General features: G+C 45.6%; 1 protein-coding gene across 1 annotated transcript in view; it reads left to right on the top strand.

Annotated features, from left to right (window-relative positions):
- CFAP97 (cilia and flagella associated protein 97) overlaps positions 1–23,575 on the top strand; it is a 54,060-nt gene extending 30,485 nt beyond the window's left edge. The window contains exons 4-6 of the mRNA XM_069744321.1: positions 1,562–1,830; positions 18,998–19,160; positions 20,963–23,575. Coding sequence (XP_069600422.1) covers positions 1,562–1,830; positions 18,998–19,160; positions 20,963–21,072 — 542 coding nt within the window. The 3' untranslated portion in view covers positions 21,073–23,575. The remainder of the gene's footprint in view (positions 1–1,561; positions 1,831–18,997; positions 19,161–20,962) is intronic.
- Positions 23,576–24,482: the final 907 nt, after the last annotated feature.

The raw sequence follows: 24,482 nt of genomic DNA, 5'->3' as shown, positions 1-24,482 counted from the left end.
CAGCAGAGCTGGCAGCACTGTGAGAGGACTGCTGAAAATGTTTGTATTGAGACATGGTTCAACTCTGCTGTACTGGAGGGTTGGTCCAACTGACATATTTACAGTAAGGGGCAACCAAATCTGAAGTGTGCAGCTTATACAGCATAGTCATATAAAAACGCACTAATATCCGTCATATTTGTCAGAACCAAACATTCATAGATAAGGTAACGTAGTTGCAGAATTTTTTTTTACCCCCGCTGGACTCGCCACGACCCATTGTCTGACATCCTTCACAGGAAAGCAGCAGGTCAAGATCGTCCTTTATTTTAGGTTTAGAGTCACTATTAATAATTCTAAAATTTGCACATGGATAATCTATTACTGCTTGTGTGTAGAATTCTTTTCCGGTGACATATTCTTTATTCGTGCTTATCTGCTCCTACTGTTGTCAGTAGTTATGGGGTGAGTCACGTATGGGATTATTTTTGTGAAATCGTGTTGGTTGTCATAGACACCATTGCCTCCGTTAGCACTAGCAGCTTAACTGAGCAACCAGTTGCTTTTGGGGTTTTATCTATTAAGAGCTTTTTGGTAGTCCTCATTATTTAATAAAAATCTGGGTCATCGAGTTAGAAGAAATCATTACACGTAGTGGTGTCGCAATACACTGGATGACATCTAATATTTTTGCCAAAGTGGTTGGTATTTGGTCATTCCAGACTTCACAACAAATCTACTCAGTCCAAATTTAATATCAGTAGTCAGATTTACCAATCAGGAGTTTGAGGATGAATCTGTGGCTTCCTCCCTATACTCCCATAAACGCATAACATAGAGGATGTCCCAGTTACCAGCTTGCCCATACAGCTCACGATGTCCCGGTTTCCAGCTTGACCATTCAGCTCAGGATGGCCCACTTTCCAGCTTGCCCATGCGGCCTCGGAAGTTCCAGTTTCCAGCTTGCCCATTCGGCTCAGGATGTCCCAGTTTCCAGCTTGCCCATTCGGCTCACGATGTCCCAGTTTCCAGCTTACCCATTCAGCTCACGATGTCCCAGTTTCCAGCTTACCCATTCAGCTCACGATGTCCCAGTTTCCAGCTTGCCCATTCGGCTCAGGATGTCCCAGTTTCCAGCTTGCCCATGTGGCTCGGGATGGCCCAGTTTCCAGCTTGCCCATTCGGCTCGGGATGGCCCAGTTTCCAGCTTGCCCATGCGGCTCGGGATGGCCAGGTTTTCCAGCTTGCCCATGCGGCTCAGGATGGCCCAGTTTCCAGCTTGTCCATGCGGCTCGGGATGTCCCAGTTTCCAGCTTGCCCATTCGGCTCAGGATGTCCCAGTTTCCAGCTTGCCCATGCGGCTCAGGTTGGCCCAGTTTCCAGCTTGCCCATGCTACTCTGCCAATATTTAAATGGATGGCGGCTTCAAAAAGTGATTCAAATGTTTATAGCCTTACATTATGGCTGATTGTTAGCCTGTGGATACAGCTAGCATTCATGTATCATTTGCTAGACCTCTTCTTGTATGTGACTTGTACTAATTAATAGGCTCCTTTATATTCATGCTTGTATTTTTTTGCAGCATTTATGCATCTTGATAAGAATGATCAGGAAAGGTTTTCTCTTGATCACCCGTCAATTGAACAGCAAAAGAACTTCTCATTCACAAATGAAGAAGTGAGACAAATTGACCGGGAGAACCAGAGACTGCTCAAAGAACTGTCCAGACATGCCACCAAATCTAAAGGCAAGACCTTAGCTCCTAAGAAACTGAACACAACTCCAACCCGACTGTACCACAGTGCCCTGAACCGGCAAAAGGAACAACAACGCATCGAAAGGGAAAACCTGGTAAGAACTTTGCATAATTTGCTTTCTCACTGCACCATCTAGTTAATGTAATTGTAGCTAATGTAGCAAAACCAGGTAGGCTAGAGTTAAATCGTGGCGGTGCAGGCTCTGATTATTTGCACCTGGCTGGCTCTGCATATAACCAGTCTAGGTGTTTACCTTAGTCAGCTGGGGGAAGCTGACCAGAGTGGATTGTGTATAGGAGCAGGAGAGTGACAGTCTGGAATCCCTCTCTGAGAAGAGTCTGCACAGGCCGTGTGCATCACACTACAAGCATCACTGGTTGCTATGGCTATAGCTGTTGTGTTTGACCAGATTGGGACTAGCTCATTGGTGTATCAGTAGCCATGGGCTGTGTTGTTTGGTTAGAGTATGGACAAGGCTAATGATTTGTGTTTATGGTTTTTGCTTGGTGCTGTGCAAGCAGTGAAAAATAAATCACATTGTTTTGACACAAGAATCCAGTGCCTGTGTGAATGCTATATAATGCATCTGAGAGTGTGAATCCCTACCCTACCTAATGGGTTCATTCAGTAATATGCTCTCAAAGTAATAAGCATATGGATAAAAGATCAGTCAATATCAACATGTTTTACAACAAAGTTTTTACCAAAAGTAAATTGCCGTAATACCAAGGCAAAGAAGATGTACTTAAATATGGTAAAAAGTAATATCTTATCGATACACATACATAAAAATATTTAACCCCTCTGTGACCTTGGACGTACTATCCCGTCGAGGTGCCCTGGGCCTATCTGACCCTTGACGGGATAGTACGTCCTGCCCTTTAATGCGATACCGCGACTTAAGTCGCGGTGATCGCATTAAAATTCCGACGCCATCTCACCTGGGGGGAGATGGCCTCGGCATCCAGGGCATTGTCGCCGCCCACCCGCCCTCTCGATCGCTGTGATTGGCTGTTCAATTCTGAACAGCCAATCACAGCCATTCTCATTGTTTCAGCCAATCGGAGCGGCTGAAACAATGAGGTCACAGGCTAGGATCGAGTACCGATGTACTCGATCCTAGGTCCGGTGCCTGGCAACGCCAGGCACCGGCAAGAACACCCCGGATTGGCGCGATCGCCGATCGCATCGATCGCGCCAATCGCAGGGCACCGCGCGGTATTACCGCGCTGTGCCCTGCCGGAACCTGCGTGGATCGGTGCTCTAATAGCACCGATCCTAGGATAGGACACAGTGCAGGCCCAGCAGGGCCTGCAGGAGCCGATTGGCGCGATCGATGTCATCGTCGATCGCGCCAATCACAGGGCGCAGCGGCGATCACTCTGTGACCGCTCTGTGCCCTGCAGGTGACCTGGCTGTGACCTGCCTAGGATGGCGCGAACAGATCCGATCCTAGGCAGGTCACAGCCAGGTCACCAGGAAAGCTCTGATTGGTGGGATCGATGTTATGGTCGATCCCACCAATGACAGGTCACAGCAGCAGCATGACCGCTCTGTGACCTGTCTGTGTCACCTGCCTGACCTGTGTATGACCGCTCTGCAGGGTCCTCATTCTAGCTGAGGATTCCTACAGAGCGGTCATACTGCTGGATCTCCCTGCTGGATTTTGTGCCTGGATCTCCCTGCCGTGCTGGGTATTGTGGTGCCACAGCAGCCTGTAGCACCACAATCCCTGCTAAAGAAAGAAGACAACTAAACGTAAGTTTTATCCCTGATCCCTGCCCAATCCCCGTTCATCCACCCCAATCCCCGTTCATCCACCCCAATCCCCGTTCATCCACCCCAATCCCCCCTTCCCCCTCTTTTTACCCCCTCCACCCCCATTTGTGCCGCCTCCGTGCGCACATTTAGTAGCCGCCGAGCGTTGATTGGTGACGCAGTTCACCGATCAACGCTCGCGCTCGCTTTTTTTCCCTCGCCCCCGTTGCGCCAACTCCGTACACACATTCCGCAGCCGCCAAAGTTTGATAAGTGACGCAGTTCACTTATCAGAGTTTGTGCCTGCCGTTTTCCTTTTTTTTTTTCCACCCCCCTTTTGCGCCACCTGACTACAACCGTACGTTTTGATCACTGATCCCTGCCCAATCCCCACTTCCACCCCCATCTCCCTTCCCCCTCTTTTTACCCCCCTTTGCACCTCCTTCCGTGCGCCCATTTAACAGCCGCCGAACGTTGATTGGTGACGCAGTTCACCGATCAACGCTCGCGCTCGCTTTTTTTCCCTCACCCCCGTTGCGCCAACTCCGTACACACATTCCGCAGCCGCCAAAGTTTGATAAGTGACGCAGTTCACTTATCAGAGTTTGTGCCTGCCGTTTTCCTTTTTTTTTTTTTCACCCCCCTTTTGCGCCACCTGACTACAACCGTACGTTTTGATCACTGATCCCTGCCCAATCCCCACTTCCACCCCCATCTCCCTTCCCCCTCTTTTTACCCCCCTTTGCACCTCCTTCCGTGCGCCCATTTAACAGCCGCCGAGCGTTGATTGGTGACGCAGTTCACCGATCAACTCTCGCGCTCGCTTTTTTCCCTTCAGCTTTTTTGCGCAACCTCCGTACACACATCCCGCAGCCGCCAAACTTTGATAAGTGACGCAGTTCTCTTATCAGAGTTTGTGCCTGCCTTTTTTTTTTTTTTTTACAGGTTTTTCTTCTCCTTTTAGCATTTTCTTTTCAGATAAGTTTGCACAAATCACTCTCCCCCCACACATACACATACAGTTATCAATAAAGTGCACCCAATCACCATATTCACACAAAAATGTCCCGCTCGTCCCGTTCGTCCCAACAGCGCTATTCATTGGAGGAGGCATATGCTTTCCTTGCCTCCGACACTGATAGCGAGGGAGAGGATCCCACTTTCCTTCACTTTTCTGATTCTTCATCCTCTTCCTCCTCCTCCTCCTCCTCTTCCTCCTCCTCCTCCTCTTCCTCCTCGGGTCCTGCGGAACCACCACGCAGACGCCCCAGGACAGAAGATGAGGCAGCCCCCACCACTCCTGAACCAGCGCTCCCCACTGCGGAACCCACATGGACCTCGCCCCCCGAAAATTACGAGCCACTGATTCCTGATTTTGTGGCAGAATCAGGAGTCAAGTTTGACACCACGGGCCTCACAGAAACAGACTTTTTCAAAGTCTTTTTCTCTGAGGATTTTATTAACCTCATGGTGGAGCAAACTAATTTGTATGCTCGTCAATTTTTGGAGCAAAACCCCGGTACATCATTTTCCAACTGGTCTCCTGTAGACGCAGTTGAAATGATGCAGTTTTGGGGCCTGGTCCTCCACATGGGGATCGTGAAGAAGCCAGAAATGCGGCAATATTGGAGTGTAGATGTTTTATATAACACTCCAGTATTCCGAATGGCCATGGTTCGGAGACGTTTTGAGGCCATCCATAAATTCCTGCATTATTCCGATAATGCACAGTGTCCCGCACGAGATGACCCCAACTTTGACCGTCTGTTCAAAGTTCGGCCGGTCATCGAACACTTCAACAAAAAGTTTTCTGAAGTGTACGTGCCCAAAAGGGACATCTGTGTGGATGAGTCCTTGGTCCATTTTAAGGGGCGGCTCGGATTCCGTCAATACCTGCCCAACAAAAGGGCCAGGTACGGAATCAAACTCTACAAGCTGTGTGAGAGTGCCTCAGGGTACATCCACAGGTTTAGAGTGTATGAAGGGAAGGACAGCAGGATTGAACCCCCTGAGTGTCCTCCTGTCCTGGGAGTGAGTGGGAAGATCGTGTGGGATTTGGTGCACCCACTGCTGGATAAAGGTTATCACCTCTATACTGATAACTTTTATACCAGCATCCCACTCTACAAATCCCTCTCTGCGCGAGGTACCGCAGCCTGCGGTACTGTGCGCAAAAATCAGAGAGGCCTCCCAAAGACGCTACTTCGGCAGATGCTCAGAAAAGGTGAGAGCAAGGCCCAATGTAGCGACCACCTGCTGGTGGTCAAGTACAAGGACAAGAGGGATGTCCTTCTCTTGACCACCATACATGGTGATGGCAGAGCCCTCAGCACTGTACGGGGTACCTCTACACAGGTCTGCAAACCGGACTGTGTACTGGGCTACAACAAAAGCATGGGGGGGGTTGATCTCTCTGATCAACTCCTCCAACCATACAGTGCTTTGAGAAAGGCCAAGGTGTGGTACAAAAAGTTGGCCGTCCACATCGTACAAATGGCAATGCTCAACGCTTTCCTGCTGTTACGATGTGCACGCCACACCGATACGTCGTACCTTCAGTTCCAGGAGGTAGTGGTTAAGGCCCTGATATTTGGTACTCCGGAAGGAGAGGGCCCCAGTACTTCCGGAACTGAAGGTGCTCGTATCGTACCAGGCCAGCATTTTCCGGGGGTGGTCCCGCCAACCGGCAGAAAAGGTAAGCCGCAAAAAAGGTGCCGAGTGTGTTACAAAAGGGGAATACGCAAGGACACCATTTATCAATGCGACACCTGCCCCGAAAAACCTGGCCTGTGTATGAAGGATTGCTTCAGATTGTACCACACCTCCATGCACTACTAATTTACTTTACAAGAAAGCGTACATTAGTTCCAAAAAGGGGGCACATCTAGATAAGTTCCTTGGGGGGGGGTCTAGGTTCCAAAATGATGTCACTTGTGGGTTTTTTTTACTGTTTAGGCACATCAGGGGCTCTGCAAACGGAACATGACGACCGCAGACAATTTCTGCATTCCAAAACGTCACAACTTCCCTTTCGAGCCCCAACGTGTGCCTAAACAGTTTTTTCCCACATATGGCGTACCAGCGTAATCAGGACAATTTGGACAACAACTTTTGATGTCCAATTTCTCCTGTTACCTTTGGGAAAATTAAAAATTGGGGACTAAAATATCATTTTTGTGGGAAAAAATAGGATTTTTTATTTTCACGCCTGGGCATTATAAACTTTAGTGAAGCACGTGGGGGTTCAAATTTCTCACCAAACACCTAGATAAGTTCCTTAGGGGGTACAGTTTCCAAAATGGGGTCACTTGTGGGGGGTTTCTACTGTTTAGTCACATCAGGGGCTCTGCAAATGGAACATGATGCCAGCAGAACATTCCATCAAAGTCTGCATTCCAAAACGTCACTACTTCCCTTTCGAGCCCCAACGTGTGCCCAAACAGTAGTTCCTCCCCACATATGGGGTATCAGCGTACTCAGGACAAATTGGACAACAACTTTTGGGGTCCAATTTCTCCTGGTACCCTTGGGAAAATTAAAAATTGGGGACTAAAATATCATTTTTGTGGGAAAAAATAGGATTTTTTATTTTCACACCTGGGCATTATAAACTTTAGTGAAGCACGTGGGGGTTCAAAATTCTCACCACACAACTAGATAAGTTCCTTAGGGGGTACAGTTTCCAAAATGGGGTCACTTGTGGGGGGTTTCTACTGTTTAGTCACATCAGGGGCTCTGCAAATGGAACATGATGCCAGCAGAACATTCCATCAAAGTCTGCATTCCAAAACGTCACTACTTCCCTTTCGAGCCCCAACGTGTGCCCAAACAGTAGTTCCTCCCCACATATGGGGTATCAGCGTACTCAGGACAAATTGGACAACAACTTTTGGGGTCCAATTTCTCCTGGTACCCTTGGGAAAATTAAAAATTGGGGACTAAAATATCATTTTTGTAGGAAAAAATAGGATTTTTTATTTTCACGCCTGGGCATTATATACTTTAGTGAAGCACGTGGGGGTTCAAAATTCTCACCACACAACTAGATAAGTTCCTTAGAGGGTCTAGTTTCCAAAATGGGGTCACTTGTGGGGGGTTTCCACTGTTTAGGCACATCATGGGCTCTCCAAACGCGACATGGCGTCCGATCTCAATTCCAGCCAAAGTTAGCTTGAAAAAGTCAAACGGCGCTCCTTTCCTTCTGAGCCCTGCCATGCGCCCAAACAGTGGTTCCCCCCAAATATGGGGTATCAGCGTACTCAGGACAAATTGGACAACAACTTTTGGGGTCCAATTTCTCCTTTTACCCTTGAGAAAATAAAAAATTGGGGACTAAACGATCATGTTTGTGGAAAAAAATAGGAATTTTTTTTTTCACGCCAGGGCGTTATAAACTTTCGTGAAGCACTTGGGGGATAAAAGTGCTCATGACACATCTAGATAAGTTCCTTAGGGGGTCTAGTTTCCAAAATGGGGTCACTTGTGGGGGGTTTCCACTGTTTAGGCACATCAGGGGGTCGCCAAACGCGACATGGCGTCCGATCTCAATTCCAGCCAAAGTTAGCTTGAAAAAGTCAAACGGCGCTCCTTTCCTTCTGAGCCCTGCCATGCGCCCAAACAGTGGTCCCCCCCCACATATGGGGTATCAGCGTACTCAGGACAAATTGGACAACAACTTTTGGGGTCCAATTTCTCCTTTTACCCTTGAGAAAATAAAAAATTGGGGACTAAACGATCATGTTTGTGGAAAAAATAGGAATTTTTTTTTTCACGCCCGGGCGTTATAAACTTTCGTGAAGCACTTGGGGGATAAAAGTGCTCATGACACATCTAGATAAGTTCCTTAGGGGGTCTAGTTTCCAAAATGGGGTCATTTGTGGGGGGTTTCCACTGTTTAGGCACATCAGGGGGTCGCCAAACGCGACATGGCGTCCGATCTCAATTCCAGCCAAATTTAGCTTGAAAAAGTCAAACGGCGCTCCTTTCCTTCTGAGCCCTGCCATGCACCCAAACAGTGGTCCCCCCCCACATATGGGGTATCAGCGTACTCAGGACAAATTGGACAACAACTTTTGGGGTCCAATTTCTCCTTTTACCCTTGAGAAAATAAAAAATTGGGGACTAAACGATCATGTTTGTGGAAAAAATAGGAATTTTTTTTTTCACGCCCGGGCGTTATAAACTTTCGTGAATAACTTGGGGGATAAAAGTGCTCATGACACATCTAGATAAGTTCCTTAGGGGGTCTAGTTTCCAAAATGGGGTCATTTGTGGGGGGTTTCCACTGTTTAGGCACATCAGGGGGTCGCCAAACGCGACATGGCGTCCGATCTCAATTCCAGCCAAATTTAGCTTGAAAAAGTCAAACGGCGCTCCTTTCCTTCTGAGCCCTGCCATGCGCCCAAAAAGTGGTTCCCCCTCACATGTGGGGTATCAGCGTACTCAGGATAAATTGGACAACAACTTTTGAGGTCCATTTTCTCTTTTTACCCTTGGGAAATTAAAAAGATTATTGCTGAAAGATCATTTTTGTGACTAAAAAGTAAAATGTTAATTTTTTCCTTCCATGTTGCTTCTGCTGCTGTGAATCACCTGAAGGGTTAATAAACTTCTTGAATGTGGTTTTGAGCACCTTGAGGGGTGCAGTTTTTAGAATGGTGTCGCTTTTGGGTATTTTCTGCCATATAGACCCTTCAAAATGACTTCAAATGTGAGGTGGTCCCTAAAAAAAATGGTTTTGTAAATTTGGTTGTAAAAATGAGAAATTGCTGGTCAAATTTTAACCCTTATAACTTCCTTGAAAAAAAAAAGTTTGTTTCAAAAATTGTGCTGATGTAAAGTAGACATGTGGGAAATGTTATTTATTAACTATATTGTGTCACATAACTCTCTGGTTTAACAGAATAAAAATTCAAAGTTGGAAAATTGTGAAATTTTCAAAATTTTCGCCAAATTTCCGTTTTTTTCACAAATAAACGCAAGTTATATCGAAGAAATTTTAGCACTATCATGAAGTACAATATGTTACAAGAAAACAATCTCAGAATCGCTAAGATCCGTTGAAGCGTTTCGGAGTTATAACCTCATAAAGGGACAGTGGTCAGAATTGTAAAAATTGGCCTGGTCATTAACGTGCAAACCACCCTTGGGGGTAAAGGGGTTAAAAAGTACATTATAAAGAAAGGTGCTAGATATGTAAAAGAGGGACCTTATTCCATATGATATCACATGATAAAAAAATAAATGTTTTTATGCCATACCAATCATTATTTGACACTTGGATAAATTGCCGTAATAAATTAGTCAAGAGCTGCCTAAAAAGGCCTGAAAACAATCATTATAAGCACAAACAATTGACTATATAAAGATCCAGAGAAGCGCATGGTGGATTAACATATGGTTGAAATGGCCACTGAATGTGCATGTCTAAGTTACCGTATATACTCGAGTATAAGCCGACCCGAGTATAAGCCGACCCCCCTAATTTTGCCACAAAAAACTGGGAAAACTTATTGACTCGAGTATAAGCCTAGGGTAGAAAATGCAGCATTTACCGGTGAATTTCAAAAATAAAAATAGATGCTCCATACCGTTCATTATTGCCCCATAGATGCTCCATATACAACTGTGCTATATAGAATGCTCTGCACCTTTGATTATGGCCCCATAGATGCTCCTTATAATGCTGTGCCATATATGCTCTGCACCTTTGATTATGGCCCCATAGATGCTCCTTATAATGCTGTGCCCCATATATGCTCTGCACCTTTATGGCCCCATAGGTGCTCCTTATAATGCTGTGCCCCATGGGGGTGGAGCTGCCTGTTCATTTCTGTAATGAGCGGTGCCATGTGACCGCTCAGTGCAGGAAGAATCTGCAGCGCCGGAGAAGCCAGGGACTGCAGGGACCGCGCTGGGAGCAGGTAAGTATAACTACATAGCCCCCGCTCCCCCTCCCCTGCTGACACCCGGGTATATGACTCGAGTATAAGCCGAGAGGGGGACTTTCAGCCCAAAAAAATGGGCTGAAAATCTCGGCTTATACTCGAGTATATACGGTAATCAGTGAAATAACCACCTGGACTAATCCAAGAGCTGACTGCATAGTTTCCGCAATGCTGCTATTGAAGTGGACATGTGTCAAAATAAACATGCTGCAACATATTCTACCTGTAAACAGGAACACATGGGCTACTTGCACAGTGAACAAGTCTGTATGATCATGTTCACACACCACCAAGAAACCTGAAGACACAAAAGAGAATAGTAAAACCAAAAACACTCAGTTTGAAAAAATGTTGCAGTAATCCGCAAGTGCTAGTAAAAGATGTAAAAAACAGGGTATTTGGTTGATACGTTTTTTGCAAAAAATGTATACTAAGCTGCTCTACCAATCTTCACGGTATACCCTTATCAGAGCAGTCCTAACTAATGTATGCAATCCCTATCTGATGTATTTAAAAACCTGATCATCTGTATATAACCTGTGTGAACAGGGTTCAGAGAGGAAAAATCCATGTGTGCATACAGGGTAGAACTACCTGTAAGTAGTGGATATCTGGGTGTTCCTCTGCCCCGACGCGTGTTTTGCTTTGCTTCTTTGGGATATACTATGGAATAATGTCCCTCTTTTACATATCTCGCACCTTTCCTTATAATGTACTTTTTAATCCTTTTTACAGTATATATGTTATGACAGTCACTGGCACTGTATGTGAAGGGAGATATGTGTCACAGAGATGATTGCTTTCTTCCGTGATCTAGAAACACATAAGTTTATTTTCAGCATGCTATGTGCTGAAGGCGTGAAGCGGCCATTAATGTGCCAGGAAGGAAGATCATAATATCTGACCACCTGTTAATTTACCTGTTATTTGTCATATATTATTGCCTATATAATGTTTTAACGTAAAATACAGAGGTGTCCTGTAAGTAATGTACTACAGAGCTTGAAATATTGTAATAATTAGTGTGACCAGTGGGGGGCAGCAGAGGATCAGTAACCGTTGACATAGCGGCCCCTGACATAATGGGTCACACATGTCTATGTAATGGAAAGAATTCGGTGTTGTTATACAAGGCACAGCCATCTTGTGAAATGCGATTAATGAGTTAGTGATGGGTTCATATATTTTGGATTTATTTTATTTTAGGCTCTAAATATTGAGGGTTCATATATCAAGTCAATTAGACTGGTATGTGACATATTGGCGTTATACTGCTGGGTACCCGGCCTATCAATGTGCCCATACCGCAGATTATTGGGGAACTGGTATATTGTCTTGGCTCCATGTGTATAGTCATATAGTGGGGCAGGAGGGAGGGGGTTAAGGCCAGGGGCAGAGGACCACTGAGGCTATTCTGGGGGTATTATTTCTTATACTGCCGCAGGTTCTGGACTTCTCTCTATGATGTGGAAGGACGCACGCGTGTCTGACGGCCACAGCAGCCTTTAGAAAGTGACATTTAAGAAGGATGAGTGTCATATAAATAAGCTGGAACAGGTGGGACCCCCAGCTGTCCTATGTGCCGGCTGTCCGAGGCCGCAGCGAATGTGTCTCCAGCTCCTCATACCCGTCAGCTAGCTGGATCCTGGGCTCACGGGGATATATAGTATTCTGCAGGGTAATGGATCAGATTAGGGACATCGGCCTCCAGTGAAAGTGTAGGACAAGAAGCTTTAGGCTATGTGCACACGTTGCGGATTTTGCTGCGGATCTGGATTCGCAGCAGTTTCCCATGAGTTTACAGTACCATGTAAACCTATGGAAAACAAAATCTGCTGTGCACATGCTGCGGAAAAAAACACGCGGAAACGTAGCATTTATTCCGCAGCATGTCAATTCTTTGTGCGGATTCCACCTGCTCCTCAATAGGAATCCGCAGGCGTAAAACCGCAGGTGGAATCCGCACAAAAAACGCGGTAATTCCGAAGGAAATCCGCAGTGCGGATTTACCAAAATCAGTGCGGAAAAATCTGCACACCATTCCGCAATGTGTTCACATACCCTCATGGGCCCCCAGGCAAACTGCATTGGCCAGATGAGTGGCCTCTTGGTCTTCGGGCCATTATGTGTCTTCAGTGTACAGAAAAGCATAGTGTAAATCAGTGTTCCCCAAGTCCGGTCCTCAATAGCCACCAACAGGTCATGTTTTCAGTATTTCCTTAGCATTGCACAGGTGATAATTGCATCACCTGCACAGGCAATACTTCCATCACCTGTGCAATAGTAAGGAAATCCTGAAAACATGACCTGTTGTTGGCTCTTGAGGACCGGAGTTGGGGATCACTGGTGTAGAGGAACACGGCATAAGAACTTGGGTGATCATTTCCATAGTAAGGGAAAGTGTCAACAGCCTGTAAAACGTACACAGAGGATGTCTGATCAGGCCTTGTGGTGCACCCCGCTACCTTCTAGTGCACCCCGACTACCTGTAAAACCATAGACAGCCATGTAACGGCTATTCCTCTGTCTGACATACTTTTCTGCTACAGATCATGCCATGAGGAAAGGTTTTGTCCCCGTCTTAGCTCTGCCTCCCTCCCTCCTTCACTTTCATTTTTAGCAAATGAACAAGATCTTTGAATCTCACTTTTTGGCAAATTCATATCAGTCCCCAATGACAAACTTACTTTGGATTTTCACTTCTGTTTGTTCACGTTCTAGTATTTTGTAGAGTAAGATCGCTTGTGGGGTTTTTTTTTTGTTTTTTTTTTTTAAATAAAGTGTGGAATTTTTTTCACCACTTAGGCTACGTTCACGTTCGCGTCTTTGGACGCAGCGTCGTCGCCACAACGCACGACGTATGTGAAACACACGCAAAAACGCATTGTTTTGTGACGCATGCGTCCATTTTTGGCTTGATTTTGGACGCAAAAAAAATGCAACTTGCTGCGTCCTTGCGCCCTGACGCTTGCGCCAAAAATGACGCATGCGTCACAAAACGCAAGACAACGCATGTCCATGCGCCCCCATGTTAAATATAGGGGCGCGTGACGCATGCGTCGCTATCCGTCGCCGAACCTGCGCCCGACGCAACGCAAATGTGAACGTAGCCTTAAATAAAAAATAACCTAGACATTTTTGGGGGCTATAAACTCATAATGACCTGGAGAATCAAAATGGCAGGTCAGTTTTAGCATTTAGTGAACCTAGTAAAAAGCTCAATAAAAACAAGTGTGGGATTGCACTTTTTTAGCAATTTCACAACACTTGGATTCTTTTTCCCAGTTTCCAGTACATGACATGGTAAAACCAATGGTGGTATTCAAAAATACAACTTGTCCCACAATAAACAAGCCCTCACATGGCCATACTGATGAGACCTGTAGCGTCTCCATTTTTGGGATCTGGGGCCGGGTGAGGGCTTATTTTTTGCGCGCCAATCATTTTGGTGCAGATATGATCTTTTGATCATTTTGATTGTTATTGCATTCTATTGCAATGTTGCAGCAGCAAAAAAAAAATACCGTATATATTCGTGTATAAGCCGAGATTTTCAGCACAATTTTTTTTTTTTTTTGCTGAAAAGTGCCCCCCCTCGGCTTATACACAAGTCGTGGTCCAGGAAGCCGATAGGAGTGGGGAGCCGGCGGCTGTAGCACAGTGACAGCTGCAGCCTCCGGCTTCCAGAAGACATCAATGCTCACCCTCAGTCGCTGCATCTCTGTCCCAGCACGGCAGCTTCTTCCTGTGCTCAGTGGTCACGTGGTACCGCTCATTAAGGTGATGAATATGGACGCGACTCCACTCCCATAGGCGTGTAGCACATATTCATCGCCTTAAAGGGACTCTGTCACCCCCTCCTGCCGTTAGAAACTAAAAGAGCCACCTTGTCAGAATGCAGCATTACTGCTGCACAAGGTGGCTCTTTTAGTTATTGGTGCAGTCAAAGCAGAAATAAAGCGTTTTATAATTTTGCAAAAATACCTGTCTTTAGTCGTGGAAGCAGGTCTTACCCCCCTGCTGCACACGCCACACTGCCGTCACTCAAGGCTTCTCCGGCGCCAGGCGCCGCCCCCTCGGCGCTGTTTTCAAATCAAATCCGGCGCCTGCGCTGTTTTGTTCTGCCTGGGGCAGGCGCAGTGAGCGCTGCCCGTCTGACCTCAGATGCAGTCTCGCAGACTGCGCCTGTGCGGCCACCCAGCTTGTGAATCCCAGCCCCGCAGTGTTATGCATTATGCACAGTGATGGGACTGGGGGAGCCATGCATACAAGATGGGACTGGGAAGCCATGCATACAAGATGGGATAGGGGAGCCATGCATACAAGGATGGGAGGGGGGGGGGGAGCCGAGCCATGCATACAAGATGGGACAGGGGTGTTATAGCTGTTTTTCATTCTGACCCAAATGTCAGCTGACAGATCACCAGTGAGGGCCAAATTGTGGAGTTACGCCCGTCATTTTACAAGCGCGCTTGGAGACAAAAAGACACCTCACACATATCCTGTGAGCAAGTCACTTTTATCTGAAGTAATAGAGCAAGAAGCAATATTTTATACCATTTACACATAATGCATTTCAATGTAACTCATGTAGCCCCCACCATCACCCAGGGTCATACTTTATTTACCATAACCCAGAATATGCTGTACTGACTCTTGAGAACATACATGATAAGAAGTACAGTCTCCTTGAAGCGGAGACACTAAGACTACTGAGTCAACAGATTCTAGTAATTCTAACACTTAAAGGCAAAAGGCACTTAAAGGCAAGGTAGCTAAAGGCAAACTATTAACCCTTCTATATCAGGGGAGTTCAGCCATGCATACAAGGATGGAACGGGGGAGCCGAGCCATGCATACAAGATGGGACAGGGGAGCCATGCGTACAAGGATGGGAGGGGGGGGAGCCGAGCCATGCATACAAGATGGGACTATGGGAGCCATGCATACAAAATGGGACTGGGGGAGCCATGCATACAAAATGGGACTGGGGGAGCCATGCATACAAGAATGGGATGGGGGAGCCGAGCCATGCATACAAGATGGGACAGGGGAGCCATGCATACAAGGATGGGAGGGGGGGGAGCCGAGCCATGCATACAAGATGGGACTGGGGGAGCCATGCATACAAAATGGGACTGGGGGAGCCATGCATACAAGAATGGGATGGGGGAGCCGAGCCATGCATACAAGATTGGACAGGGGAGCCATGCATACAAGGATGGGAGGGGGGGGGATCCATGCATACAAGATGGGACAGGAGAGCTCAGCCATGCATACAAGGATGGGACGGGGAGCCGAGCCATGCATACAAGATGGGACAGGGGATCCATGCATACAAGGATGGGATGGGGGGAGCCGAGCCATGCATACAAGATGGGACAGGGGAGGCATGCATAGAACGGGGAGCCACACAGAGCAGGACAGGACGGAGGGAACCACACATACAGGTCCTTCTCAAAAAATTAGCATCTAGTGTTAAATTTCATTATTTACCATAATGTAATGATTACAATTAAACTTTCATATATTATAGATTCATTATCCACCAACTGAAATTTGTCAGGTCTTTTATTGTTTTAATACTGATGATTTTGGCATACAACTCCTGATAACCCAAAAAACCTGTCTCAATAAATTAGCATATCAAGAAAAGGTTCTCTAAACGACCTATTACCCTAATCTTCTGAATCAACTAATTAACTCTAAACACATGCAAAAGATACCTGAGGCTTTTATAAACTCCCTGCCTGGTTTATTACTCAAAACCCCCATCATGGGTAAGACTAGCGACCTGACAGATGTCAAGAAGGCCATCATTGACACCCTCAAGCAAGAGGGTAAGACCCAGAAAGAAATTTCTCAACAAATGGGCTGTTCCCAGAGTGCTGTATCAAGGCACCTCAATGGTAAGTCTGTTGGAAGGAAACAATGTGGCAGAAAACGCTGTACAACGAGAAGAGGAGACCGGACCCTGAGGAAGATTGTGGAGAAGGACCGATTCCAGACCTTGGGGAACCTGAGGAAGCAGTGGACTGAGTCTGGTGTGGAAACATCCAGAGCCACCGTGCACAGGCGTGTGCAGGAAATGGGCTACAGGTGCCGCATTCCCCAGGTAAAGCCACTTTTGAACCATAAACAGCGGCAGAGGCGCCTGACCTGGGCTACAGAGAAGCAGCACTGGACTGTTGCTAAGTGGTCCCAAGTACTTTTTTCTGATGAAAGCAAATTTTGCATGTCATTCGGAAATCAAGGTGCCAGAGTCTGGAGGAAGACTGGGGAGAAGGAAATGCCAAAATGCCTGAAGTCCAGTGTCAAGTACCCACAGTCAGTGATGGTGTGGGGTGCCATGTCAGCTGCTGGTGTTGGTCCACTGTGTTTCATCAAGGGCAGGGTCAATGCAGCTAGCTATCAGGAGATTTTGGAGCACTTCATGCTTCCATCGGCTGAAATGCTTTATGGAGATGAAGATTTCATTTTTCAGCACGACCTGGCACCTGCTCACAGTGCCAAAACCACTGGTAAATGGTTTACTGACCATGGTATTACTGTGCTCAATTGGCCTGCCAACTCTCCTGACCTGAACCCCATAGAGAATCTGTGGGATATTGTGAAGAGAAAGTTGAGAGACGCAAGACCCAACACTCTGGATGAGCTTAAGGCCGCTATTGAAGCATCCTGGGCCTCCATAACATCTCAGCAGTGTCACAGGCTGATTGCCTCCATGCCACGCCGCATTGAAGCAGTCATTTCTGCCAAAGGATTCCCGACCAAGTATTGAGTGCATAACTGAACATTATTATTTGATGGTTTTTTTGTTTGTTATTAAAAAACACTTTTATTTGATTGGATGGGTGAAATATGCTAATTTATTGAGACAGGTTTTTTGGGTTATCAGGAGTTGTATGCCAAAATCATCAGTATTAAAACAAAAAAAGACCTGACAAATTTCAGTTGGTGGATAATGAATCTATAATATATGAAAGTTTAATTGTAATCATTACATTATGGTAAATAATGAAATTTAACACTATATGCTAATTTTTTGAGAAGGACCTGTACTTGGATAGGAACGAGGGGACAATACATACTCGAGTCAATAAGCTTACTCAGTTTTCCGTGGGAAAATTAGGTGCCTTGGCTTATACTCGAGTATATACGGTAATTCTGGCTTTTCAAAAAAAAAAAATTTCTCACTATGCAATTTACTGATTGGATTAATTCCTTTTATATATTGCTAGATCGGGCGATTCTGAAATCTGCGATACCAAATATGTGTGTGTATTTTTTTTTTTTTTATTTATTTTGAATGGGCCGAAAGGGAGGTGATTTCAACTTTTATATTTTTATTTATTTTTTTAAAAACTTTTTTTTTTTAACTTCAATAGTTTCCATGAGAGACTAGAAGCTGCACTTGTCTAATCGCCTCTGCTAGATAGAGCAGGGCTGCAGACCTGCTGTATGTAGCAGATATGCTCGCTTGCTATGACTGACAACCACCAGGCGGCGCTCATAGCGATCCAGCAATGACAACCACAGGGGTCTCTTGCTGACCCCGGGTTGTCATGCCAACCCATCGGCGACCCGCGGTCATGTGACACGGGCGCCAATGAGAGGAGGTAAAGACGCGCTTCCTGTGTGTCCATGTTAAATGTTGCTGTCAGTGTTTGACAGTGTCATTTAACATGTTATGCAAATTGCCTCTTCTGAGGAAAAGAGGACATGTTAACATGTTAAAGTTAACAGCCACGGGTGAATCGCGATGTTACCCGCGACTGTTCTGGGCACATGTCAGCTGATCAGATCAGCTGTCATGTGCCGGAAAAGGTGCAGGCTCGTTGCCAGAGCCCGCACCAAATAGGGGTAGGCGTCCAATGATGGACACAGTCCATCATTGAACGTTAAGGTCAGAAAAACTTGGTCAAAGCTATCTGAGCACACAAATCTCAGAGGGTGCCCAAACCTTTGCATCCATGCATTTTCCTTTTTGTAATTTTTAAAATGTAAAAATTGACTTTTTGCCTGAAATACAAAGGAAATGTCTCATCTTTAACTTTAGGCCTTTTAGGGTATGTTTCCATGGGGCGTATTGGAAGCGCTTTGAACGCAGTGGATACCCCGCTCCGCCCAAAGCGCTGCCCCCTTTTGTATACGCGGTGATTCTGCCTATGTTCATTGAACACAGGCGGAATCACCGCATCCTATACATAGACTGTGTTATTTATCCTGCAGAGACTGAGTGTCTCCGCAAGATAAATAGACATGCTGCGGTTTATAAAGACGCACCACATGTCCGGTTACGCAGGTCTGCCGCCTGTGTGTTTGTACGCGTAGTCGCCGCTGCAGATTGGACGCTCTGGCTGTACACAGCGTCCAATCCACAGCAAAAACTCAAGCAATACGCCTCGTGGTAGCATACCCTTAGGGATCATTTCCTCTTCACCTTGCTTAACTCTTCACAATAACAGTAATTTTGACCAGGGGTGCCCAAACCTTTACATGCCACTGTATACTATATGCTTATTTGTCACGTCTGATGAGGTTTTTTTCTCACAGGCCTTTCTGAAGAGATTGGAATCGGTAAAGCCCACCCTTGGTATGACCCGCTCTGAGCAGCTATTGGACTACCAACGTCAAGCAGGATACTTGAGCTCAACAGCAACATCCCCGAGACCTGGAAAGGCTTCTGTGAGCCGCCTCAGCCATAGTTCTTCATCAGGCGAGTACTTTCTGTGCTATTTGTGTTACTTAACTTCTTAATGCAAAGTGATTAGAGATGGGCAGATCCCTGGATATTCAGTTTCAGCACGTTTGGCTGAACAGTTTAAAAAAAAAAAAAAAAGTTTGGATACCAGAACAGTACCTGAACCCAGACCCCATTCACTTCAATGGGGGTCCCGAACAGCCAGTGTTTGTTCATACATGAAAGTGCAGCAAACACTGCTTCTGTTCGGCTATAAAATCATTACCGCCGTTCAAACAGCTGCATTTCCCATGCTGTCAAATGACAACGTGAGCCCGCAGCTGTGGTAGGAGGTAAAAAGTTTACTTCCGGTCACTAGTGTCAGCTGATGGGAGTACTGCTCCCATCAGCCTACAACTGCTGCTGCTAATAACAATAAGAGCAGGCGGTGGCTGATAGGAGTATTAATCAGCTGACGTCCTCGTTCTAAATAAATAATAAACAACGTGGGTTTCCCTGAATGAACCAGCCAGGCAAACCTGACAGCTGGGGGCTGCAACCCCTAGCTGTCAGAGTTAGCAAGGCTGGTTATCAAGCTATAGGGGTCCCCATGCTGTTTTTTTTAATTATTTGAATAATTTAATTTAAAAAAAATGATGTGGGGTCCCCCCCATTTTTGACAACCAGCCTTTCTAAAGCAGAGTGCTGGGGGCTGGTATTCTGAGGCTGGTAAGGGGTCATGGATGTTGTCCACCCACAAAAGGCGCCTGCTCTCACTGTTATTAGCTGCAGCAGCCGTAAACTGATGGGAGCAGTAGTTTCATCAGCCGACACCAGTGACCGGAGGTAAACTTTATACCTCGGATGACAGCGTGGGAATCACGGATGTCTGACCGGCGGTAATGATTTTCCCGCCGATCTGAAGCACTGCTTGCCGCGCTGTCATATGCATGAGAAATACCTGGTGTTCAGGATTCAGAACCCCAACAATAACAATGACTTACTGGTGAATTCCGTGTTCGGTGTCTACTCAGGATCTCCGCTCCCTCCACACTCGGTAGTTGCCAGCTAAATTACATAACCAACATATGTCTCTAACTGCAGTGACCAGAGCTCGGCTCCGATCGCTGCTATCAAACCATTTTAGACGATGCTGTCGTTCACTAATGATAGCATTTAATTGTAGCATCTATTGGCCTCCCCCCATGATGCAATTGCAGGACACTGATGAGTTACCATGGCAGCTGAAGCCCCCCGTCTCTGTGGTCTCTGTACGCCAGTGAAGTTCAGCCAAAGGCTGAAGCATCATAAAAGGTCGCACTTCACACTTATGCTATTGCAATAGCGTGGTGCATACTATAAGCGATCATACTATCATAGGTTCATCGCCATGCAACTTCTACTTTTCCATTGCGCTGCTTTATTTGAGACTCTGTGATTCCAAAAGCAATGTTTTTGATAAAGGCCCATGTTCTAGGGCCGAAACGTCACCATTTTCATCTTGGATTGCCTAATAAAAGAGTTAATTAATTCTAATGCACTTGATTATTTGGAGTGCCGAATACTTTATTATACCTTAGAAATATTACTCCAGTCATAGACCAGAGTAAAATTTGTAGCATGGTCCAGGCCACTCATCAGCCGCCCCTGATTCATTGAGAGGCCTGCGCCTCCTAGTGAATCAGGAGCGGCTGACTCCAATACATCCCCCCTCATCAAAACCGGCGTAAAACATCGGCAATCTTCATGAATCGGGTCCTTTATGTTCCGTTTATCATTAGGACAATGACTTTCTATGCACATATTTTGACAAGAATATATATTTTTTTTATTTTAAGGTGGCATCTCTCGTGTGTCCAGCGCCAGCAGTCGAAGTAGCCGCATGGGAAACAGCGCAGCTCTGCTCAGACCCACGAAGCCCAGCAATGTCCGGGCCGCCTGGATGTGACGACATTACCAGGAATCTTCTTACCCTGCTATATTTCCTTAATTAAATTATTTTGTAAATGAAGCTCCCTGCTTCTGCGGTAACATTCCTCGTCCTCATGAGTGACCAGTATGATGTGGTGTACGGTTTATATATGTAGATATATATTGTTTTTATACAATTATTTTGATAAAATAAGTCTATTATTCCAGAATGCACTTGCAGGGCAGCCGCTCCATTGGTGCTTGTTGTCTTCTTGATGACATTGTTGTGTTTCTTATTGATGCAGTGAAGAGACTCGTACATAGGAGGTCATGTATCGATCTGCCTCATTCGCGTTGTTTTTATTTTTCTTCTTATGATAATGTTCTCTGATTATGATCTGTTGTATGTATTGTATCTAGTGTATTATGATCTATTGTATGTGCAGCACCTTTTCTATTTTTTGTATGGTAAATTGTTTTCCTAGAAAATCCTTAATTGTGAGACATTCTGTTTGTGAGTTGTAAGGTATCTCTGCTAAATCTAATTGTGCCACATATACGGCTCCTCTATATTAGTTCATCCTGTCTGGCAGCATTACAGATGAGTGGCTTGGCTTAATGATATCCGTTTTTTATTTTTAATATTTTCATGTAAAATACTACTTTTTACGAGGACTTGTAAATGTGTGATTCTTGCCTCCTTCACCCACACACGATGACTGGCATTGTTGGCAGGATAAGCAGGACCCTAAGTGCTTCCAGGTCTCGTAAACCCCGTTTCTACATAAATCTAAATCATCTAATAGGAAAGTATATATGCCTGACCTCTCCGACATCTCTGCCTCTACCGCAGGTAACTTGGGAGACTTGGTAATAGGATCTTGGAGATGGGAATACCCAATATGTAGTAGGTGTAATAATATTAGTAAATACCTCAAATTAGAAACGTTGTATAGTTCTTCTGATTAGCTATGTCGCTTACCCCATGTGCAGAGCATTTCAGGAGCTTTCGTATCTGTGGTTATGACTGCTAAGAGCTGTCTGTCAGTATAAGAGTGGTAATAACCATGAATACCTAAGCTACTGTAATGCCTGCGCACATGGGGCAAGCGACATGAAGAACTATGCACGTTTAGTTGGAGGTATTTGCTAATATTATTATTATTACACCTACTTCATATTGGAATAGGATCTTGGAGATGGGAATACTCCTTTAAGTGTCGTCTTGGGGTATGTTCACATGTTGCGTTTTTTTGCTTTTCTTGCAGCCAAAACGTTCACTTTTGGAAGTAAAAAACGTTTGTATAAAATTTAGCTATTTGCTGCGGGGTTTTTTTTTATGATTCCACGTGTGCTTTGTGTACAGTACATTTTAATAGTTTTATTCTCCAAAGACACAGCACAAATGTTGTTCTGCATGTTTTCAGCTTCTCAAGATTTTCAGTGGGTAAAAAACACTGAAGGAATTGACATGCTGCAGAAGTTCAAACCCATTCTCCGTAGACTAATAAAGGCCCCAACTGTTATCTATCTAAGTAATGGGGAGTCTCATTTTCATGGAGTTCTGTTGGACTCTATGGTATAATGGCACTGAAGCATTGTATTTTCAGCACATAAAATAAAAAGCCACAATGGCAAATCCACAGTAATGCCACATTCACACATTCAGCATTTTGTCCGTATTTTACCTCAGTATTTGGAAGCCAAAACCAGGAGTGGGTGATAAATGCAGAAGTGGTGACGTGTTTCTGTTATGCTACTTTCACACTTGCGTTGGTACGGGGCCGTCGCCATGCATCGGCCCGATGTACCGACGCACGTTGTTAAAAGAAATGCACAATGGGGGCAGCAGATGCAGTTTTTCAACGCATCCGCTGCCCCATTGTAATGTCTGGGAAGGAGGGGGCGGAGTTCCGGCCGCGCATGCGCAGTTGAAAATGGCGGATGCGACGCACAAAAAAAGTTACATGGAATGCTTTTTTGTGCTGACGGTCCGCCACAACACGACGCATCCGTCGCACGACAGATGCGACGTGTGGCCATACGTCGCAATGCGTCGCTAATGCAAGTCTATGGAGAAAAAACTCATCCTGTGGGCAACTTTGCAGGATGCGTTTTTTCTCCAAAACGACGCATTGCGACGTACGTCACACGACGCAAGTGTGAAAGTAGCCTTATACTTTTCCACTGATTTTTCCTCTCCTGATTTTGGCTGACAAATACTGAGGTAAAATACCGACCAAATACTGACCGTGTGGACATGGCCTCATTGTGTAGATTGGGTAAAATAAAAATCTGCATTCCGGTGTTAATATCCCAGTCCTCCAGCCAGCGCCTCATCACTTGTAGCCTGATGATCCAACCTCACAAGATTCCATATTAGAGCGGGAAAGACATGGTAGTATTTTATTTTGGGATTTTTGAGAGGGAGGTTTTTTTTTTCACAAATTGTAGAAATATATATTTCCTAATGTCATTTGAAGCAAAATCTGCAGCATTTTGGGTCTCTTTGACTTTCCCATTAAACCGTGTGCAATTCAGACTGACTGCTGTGCGCATTATTTCCACCACCCGTGGATTAGAGGTGTCTGAATCCTCGCTCATTGTGCAGTTGCCGTATTCCGTTGCCAATTTTTGGTCCAAAAAGTCTGCATGAAAAACCTGCAGCTACTCCAGTACCTGTGAATCTACCCTTGGGGTGTGTGCACATACGACAAAAAAAACCCTTTGCTTTTGGGTGAGATTTTGTAAAATGTCGTCCCCAATGTTTTTATGGTAATAATCTAGGAAATCGGCCATGCGTACTCCATGTGTGGACATGGTGATAAGGAGCAGTTAGTGATCTCTGGGAATGATGGAGAGGGCAGTGGGAGCTGACGGAGGATCTGACCTCATTTTCAATGAAGGAGGTGACGGTGCAGCCAGGCCTCACGAGTGGGAGTCTACTCGGTGCCATGGTCAGCAGGAGCCAGTGTACAATGATAGATGGCAACACCCACAGCTATCACTGGGTGACTGCGGCTCATGTTGGGATCGGTTGTGATGATATACATTAGCAGATTTCTGTACATGCGATTCCCTAGTGTGGAGCCTGTGTATAATGTAAGCCCCCCCGCTCAGACAGCAGAAATATAGCGGGGGTCCCATGTCCACATAGGCCTGGCACATTCATTTATGCCATGAATATTAGGGGTCAGGTTGAGGTCAGGGTATTTACTGTTACTGTATGTAAAAGCAGCCAGATCTGGTTCTGACTGGCTTTTTGCCCGCCTAAATTTTTGATGGATGATTGGTTGTCAATCAGTTGCTGGGCAGATTTTGTTATGATATATACCTGAGCACCGGCGTTGGATACTCCGTTTGCCGGCGCTTGAAGAAAAGAAGAGACCTCACCGAGCAATGGAGAAGCTCCTGCAGGAACTCCTATCAAGAGCTGGCGGGGAGGAC

The sequence above is a fragment of the Ranitomeya imitator genome, chromosome 1, assembly GCF_032444005.1.
Source record: "Ranitomeya imitator isolate aRanImi1 chromosome 1, aRanImi1.pri, whole genome shotgun sequence".
In the NCBI taxonomy this organism is placed as follows: Eukaryota; Metazoa; Chordata; class Amphibia; order Anura; family Dendrobatidae; genus Ranitomeya; species Ranitomeya imitator.
Note: the sequence above shows the minus strand (reverse complement) of the source record. Positions and strands in the feature narration are given on the sequence as shown.